Source organism: Notothenia rossii (assembly GCF_949606895.1).
Source record: "Notothenia rossii genome assembly, chromosome: 10".
In the NCBI taxonomy this organism is placed as follows: domain Eukaryota; kingdom Metazoa; phylum Chordata; class Actinopteri; order Perciformes; family Nototheniidae; genus Notothenia; species Notothenia rossii.
In genome coordinates this window covers 32495379-32501729 of record NC_136908.1, presented here as the reverse complement: position 1 = coordinate 32501729, position 6351 = coordinate 32495379, and the positions used below count along the sequence as shown (strand labels likewise).

The 6351-nt window shown below is 37.4% G+C and overlaps 1 protein-coding gene across 1 annotated transcript; it reads right to left on the bottom strand.

Moving 5' to 3' along the window:
• Positions 1-3492: 3492 nt before the first annotated feature.
• Positions 3493-6115, bottom strand: LOC307022849 (uncharacterized protein). The gene is made up of 5 exons (XM_079655751.1): positions 5810-6115; positions 5016-5096; positions 4578-4690; positions 4216-4385; positions 3493-4125 (listed from the first exon to the last, which is right to left on the bottom strand). Exons 1-5 carry the CDS (start codon positions 5909-5911, stop codon positions 4037-4039), a joined length of 555 nt encoding a protein of 184 aa, XP_079511877.1. The 5' UTR covers positions 5912-6115; the 3' UTR covers positions 3493-4036.
• Between the last annotated feature and the right edge of the window lie 236 nt (positions 6116-6351).

Below are 6351 nucleotides of genomic sequence, written 5' to 3'. Positions count from 1 at the left end.
TTTTAAGCATATTCATGTGTGAAATCTGGTACTTTGCCATCCACTGCCTTATCTAATTTGTTTAACTTCCGAAGTATAACGCTTTGGAGGTAGGCTTGCATATAAAGCGTCTTTGGGTTTCAGAAAAGCGCTCTAAAAATAAAATGTATTATTATATCATTTAATTATAGGCCTAATTAAAATGATCCTGATCTGGATCACTGGTTTTGCTACTACATTTGAAAGCTTTTGGGGACAAATGCTTGAGATATTAAAATGGTAGTGATTACTTTGAATTTTCTTTTTCACTTATTGAAAACCACAACTCGGGTATCAGGATGGTCTTTATCTGGAAAGTTATCCACATCTCATCACCACATTGTCACGGCGACCCTTTGTCAGGTCACAGATACGGTACCCGAACTCAGATCGCCACCCAAACGATACTGCCGTTGCTAAGGAGGCAAAAGTGCAAATTTGTATTTTATATATTTTTAAACACAGGGTTTGGTTTCGGATCGCGCCCGACTGACGGATTTCTGAAAGGGAATGGAGCCTATACGGCCGTCAACGCAAGACGAGTCGAACAAGTCCACGCACACACGCCGGAAGAACTACAAATATGTCAGCTCTGTGTACTTCGTAAAGATTGTTGGGCGCGTATCTAATGGGAATTGTAGCTTGTAGCACTGCTCTCATATCATTTCAATGGGTTAACTTTCTATTCTTCTGTGTTTTTGTATGTTTTGAGCTGAGTTGCCAACTCAACATACAATGTTGATGAAATGAATGAAATTTGGTGATGATTCATGGTTTTTGTGTTAATGTAATAGCAGTTAAAACAGGACCGGTCAAATTTGACCGCGAACACCAAAGTAAGGGGGGGAAACGAATACAATAGGAGGGTTTTAATGTAACCATTGCTTATGACATTGATGATATTTTAAATCAAAAAAAATATTCCCTAAAATGTGGAAGCTCTGGATGCCATACAAATGCATAGTTGATATTTTTTTACGGCCACAACTTTGGCACTAGAGCACCTAGTGTTATCAAACGCATTTCAATGGTGAAACTATCCAAACATATTGCATATGACAACATTTTCCACTACGATGAAAGGCGTGTAAGCCAAAAAAACCTTATTCTGGTTCCATCATGGGTAACCCCACCCATCCTCTACACCTGCAGCTGGACAGACAGATAACCCCCCCACCTGGACAGACAGGAGCTCCCTCTCCAACAGACTGCTGCAGCTCCGCTGTCACAGGAACCGATACAGGAAAACATTCCTGCCCACTGCAATAACTCTGTACACAACACGTTCTCACTCCCAACCGGTCTCATGTTGACGGACGGTCAACTCCTTGCAGTATCAATACTAATTCGGCTGACTTTTATATTTGATCCAATCGGTATATTGGTATATTTACACCATAACGGTGCACAGCTGATAGAAAGGGACACCTAGTGGTTAAAGCACGTTATTGAAATGTATTATTTTAATTATTAGATATTAATAGGAGACACAGACAGACAAACTAATAAGGCTTTATTTAAACATTAAAGAATACTTTAGTTTAAGGTATTATTTTGAATAAGAAAAAAGCTTTGGGGGTATAAATATTAAGCCTGACAAAGAACTAATATATTGCTTTCCTGCAATGTTAACTACTGTATGTTTAAGCAGTTATTTTAACTGATATTATACATATGTATTATACTCTTATAAGATGTATGTAGATAGTATAAGAAATGTGCAGAGTATGACAGTTTAATGGTGGAGGTATACACACATATTGATAGATGTCTTGTAATGCACTGTTGAGGAACCTGCGACCCAAGTTGTTCATCTCCGACCTTGTCAGGTATTGAACATTCAATAAATAAAGAACACAGAATTATTAAATATAAAACACAGAATTTGTGTGATTATACTAAATGATTTACAAATAAAATAAATTTGCCTCCGAACCTTGACAAGTGCATGTTTCAGGCTTATCAATTTATAACAGGAGGGGTCACAGACATAAGACGAGCTGTTAAATAAACCCTAGCTGTCATGTGGGTATACCCACATGCCAGCTAAGGTCAGAAGAGCTTTATTATTTATATTATATTATATATATATATATATATATATATATATATATATATATTATTTATATTATATTATATATATTATATTTATATGTATTATTTTATTATTTATTAATGCTGCCCATTATGGGCACAAGCAATTTTCCCCCATTTATTAATTATATGTTTTAAATGTGAGTGTTTCTTATCCCCTAAACCTCCAGGGATGTACACAGTTTAATACTGGCAACTTCTTATTATGGGAAATATGAAAACGTCTTTTAAAACTACAATTCCCAGCAGAGACGTGCCATAGAACGTGTTGCGAAACACAGTTACTACATTTGTAGTTCTAGGGAGGGGGTGGACCCGTTCAAATCCAGTTTTGGACAGTCTGCCGTGGTTCCATCCCATTTCAAAGTGCTGTTCGACGCTCGGCGTAACCCTCGGCGCACACTCAAACATCCAATCAGAGCTTGAGGACTATCACGGGTTTTGTCCATGGATGGGTTTGTCAAGCGAAGCGGAGAGAATACTTACTTCCGGGTGTAAAATTCTCGAAAGCAAATGAGCTGCTCCGACCCTCGGTCCTGACGGACTCCAACTTGTGTTTATTAATCAAACAAATAAATACACACAAGGATACTTATGTGTTGTTGAGTAAATAACAGTGTGTGGTTTAAAAATGAATACAAAATTAGAAGGAAAAAACGATGAAAAAATACAGATTTCAGTATTCTGACTTTCTGAGCCCCTACTCTCCCCATAACTGACGGCAACAAAAGTCCTACATTATTCAATTAAAAATAAATAAGTAAAAACAATAAGTGTGGTTTGATATTGAGTAAGAAAAAGGTTGATAAACGCTGTGAGAATGGATCTACGGTGAGCATTTCGCCGCGATCCCAACGTGTCTATTACCAACGTTCAGGGAGCTCTATGCAAGTCGGTGACGGTCCCTGACCGTCCGTCAACATGTGACGGGTTGGGAGTGAGAACGTTTTGCTGTACAACAAATCACCTCTGGCTAGAAGAGAACTCTCTGCTCCATAATTTCTGTCTTCACTGTACATTTGACATATTCAGTGTAATATTTCATATTCCATCTGTTACATAGTTATGTAAATATAATACCTTACATATCTTGTTATTGCTCATTTGTAAATTCAACATGTATATTTTCTTTTTTATTTCTTGTCTTTTTATTTGTATTGTATAATGCCATGTGTTTTAATGCTGCTGCAACGCAAAGATTTCCCAAATTGGGATCAATACAGTTCTATCTTATCTTAAACCAACAACCAGTGTTCCGGATGAGGATCATCTATTTACAAAAATATTCAAGTGCTAACCCATATTGTTACTTCTAAATGAATTTATTTCCAAACGCATTATAATGCAGTGTGATGTAAACAACAAAAAGTACCACAGACGTATGCTTAATTTATATTTATTCATCAACCAAGCACATCAATAACATTGTTTTTAAAACAATAAAATGGTCCTCTCTGGCAATGGTTTACTTATGTGTTTCACCACAATACAAGTAAAAGGCCACCATAAGGGTGTATGTCTTGACTCTAGAGCGTTGGGGTTAGTCTAACATGAAAAGCATGGACAACAGAACATAAAATCAAGTTATGCAAACGGTTATAACATACAGTATTAAGAAATCATACAACACAACCATTTTTTAATGATTTAACTACATATTAAACATGTACATTCTATGTGTAAATCAAATATAACAATTTATAACAATGTATTATTTGGTTTTGAGAACAACAATGAGGTGATTCACCAAATAAACTATTTGTTGTTTATCTCAATGTCCCTAATTATACATCCTAAAAGACTGTGCATTGTACATGTTGATTGAAGTACTTCAATCAATCAGGTTAATAGCTGGAGACCAAAAAGGAAATATAACTGACAAAGCAATTAAAGCAAGTAACGCAAAAGAAACAAAAATGAACAATTAGATCGAGCGGTCGATCGCGATCGACTGGTTGGCGACCACTGCTTTACAGGAGCAGTTGGGTGCCTTCACAGTTGGCAATATGCAAGCTGTCAAAAAAAAAAGAAAAGCACTAATTACCATTATATACTGGCCGAAGAGACATGTGAACATCAAAATGCATGTTTGAGAGAGCATACCTTGGTCATGGGTGTCATATCCACCTTCCACTCTAACAACACACGTTGTTGGACTAATTGGTTTAAAAAAACCATTAATTAAACTGTCCCTGTTGTGGAGTGGCTGGTTCTTGTGATGAAGTACATCACAGTCTCCACAGAACCACTCCTCGGGGAGACACTCTCTACACCTTGGGAGGAAATACAAAATTATTCTAATATCCTAGAATTACTTTCATTTTCATGTGGGTTTTCTCTAGGTATCCAGTTTTCTAACATCCCAAAAGTCATGCATGTTAGCTGAAATAGCCGGGCACTGAGCATTAATACTGAAAAATTACAATTAGGTAAAGTAATTTAAATAAATGTAAATGTTATCTCACCTAATAACAGCCGGCTCGTGGCAGAGGCCACACAGGGGATGACCAACAGCCTCTTTTTCTAGAAAGCATTGTAGGTGGTGTGGTCTCGCTTCTTTCCAGCGCTCTGAGGCTTTCTGCTGCCGAAAATACCAGGATCAGGCAGAGCTTTTTTGAGGCTCAGGAGGAGGACATGAGGAAAGAATGTCAGAGAGTCTCTCCATATTCTTTTCTGTGAACAGAATGGGAAACTTTAACTGTAAATGACTATATTTAAGATGAACACTAAAAATCAAGGATAATTTCTTTGCTCAGTATGGAACTGGCCAATATCTTTACCGAATTACATTCCTCGTTCGAGTCCTGAACTGTCAGTTGTGTATAAGGTTATTTTCTCTCACTAACACAATTTATTTAAAAATTGATTTTAGTTTTAAACTTAAAACCATTTTTGTGATTTACCAAATTTGTGTTGTGCTGAAGGTTCAGTACGCAGAACCTCCACACTGGAAGACTGGAAGCCCTCAGTCGGGGGGGATGTGACTGTGAAACATCACACAGAGGGTTAACAACAGATAACTGATGATTTGTATTATCTACCTATTGTTTAAAAGCTTGTGAAATTAAATAAAGCATAGTTCTTATATCACCACAGTGGGAATGTCTCCGACTGTAGTGTCACTATGCGTTTATATATTGGAATTATTGTAGACCTTCAACAAGCAATTACTGTGTTTTAATTCGATTTTCCAACCGTTTACTTAGTAAATTCATGAAAAAATGTAAAATAATTAGGATTTCAACCTGTAGCTGAGCCTTGACGTCGCCCTCCACGCCTCCCTCTCGGCTTGCCACGTCCTACACAGCCCCTTTTAGGGGACTGTAAAGTGTACAGAGCGTGCCTGTTTCCTCTCCTCAGCTGCTTTCTGTGACCAAGTAACAACTCATGTAAGGTTGATGTTGCTGATAAACTGATACCATATGACAGTGGACAAATAAAAGTAAATTCATTCACTTGAAGAACATTTTTGCTTCAAGTTTTTCCTACCATATACAACTAATGAAGTAAAACAAGTTGAACAAGCTTTATTTAGTAAGCCTCTGCCCCCTATGTTGTAATGATGAACCGTTTTGCAAAGGCCCTATACATTGATCCAAAATCCAGTTACTCTTGGCCTGTTCAGCATTTTTTGGATAACAGATAGTGCCAAATTCAAGTGGGAAATGAATGAGGTCATATGGGTTAAAACATCAACCTTAGCTTCAGCTAGCATGTGTTCATGCTTCAGCTCAAGAGCCATGCGTTTCCCTTCTTTGGATGTGGGATTATTGGGGTCTGGGTTGTGTTTTGTTGCCATTGCAACACAGCCAGCCAGCCAGCCAGCCAGCCAGCCAGCCAGCCAGCCAGCCAGCCAGCCAGCCAGCCAGCCAGCCAGCCAGACAGACAGACAGACAGACAGACACAACAGATATGCAACAACTGCTGTATGAGACAAACAGAGATAGAGAGACAGATTGTAAGATTGAGATGGATAGATGAAGAAATAGATAATGAATGATAGAAAAAGATAGAGACAATAACTATTCATTATTATGAAATATCTTGTTGTGTGTTATTGTTGACTAAATAAAAGTGTGTTATTTTGAAAAGAATAACAAATTAGAAGGAAAAATGAGCCCCATTTATTTTCCTCACAGACCGCAACAAAAGTCCGAAATGATACGATTTTAAATAAAAGCAATAATCGTGGCTTGATATTGAGTAAGAACATGTTTTTATGAACCACACAACTTCCGG

Coding starts and splice junctions, on each gene's coding strand:
- LOC307022849 (XM_079655751.1), bottom strand. CDS start 5,911: ATGGCAACAAAACACAACCCAGACCCCAATAATCCCACATCCAAAGAA. Junction 4,386..4,577: donor CACGAGCCGGCTGTTATTAG/GTGAGATAACAT, acceptor TTTCCTCCCAAG/GTGTAGAGAGTGTCTCCCCG. Junction 4,126..4,215: donor ATATGACACCCATGACCAAG/GTATGCTCTCTC, acceptor TTTTTTTGACAG/CTTGCATATTGCCAACTGTG.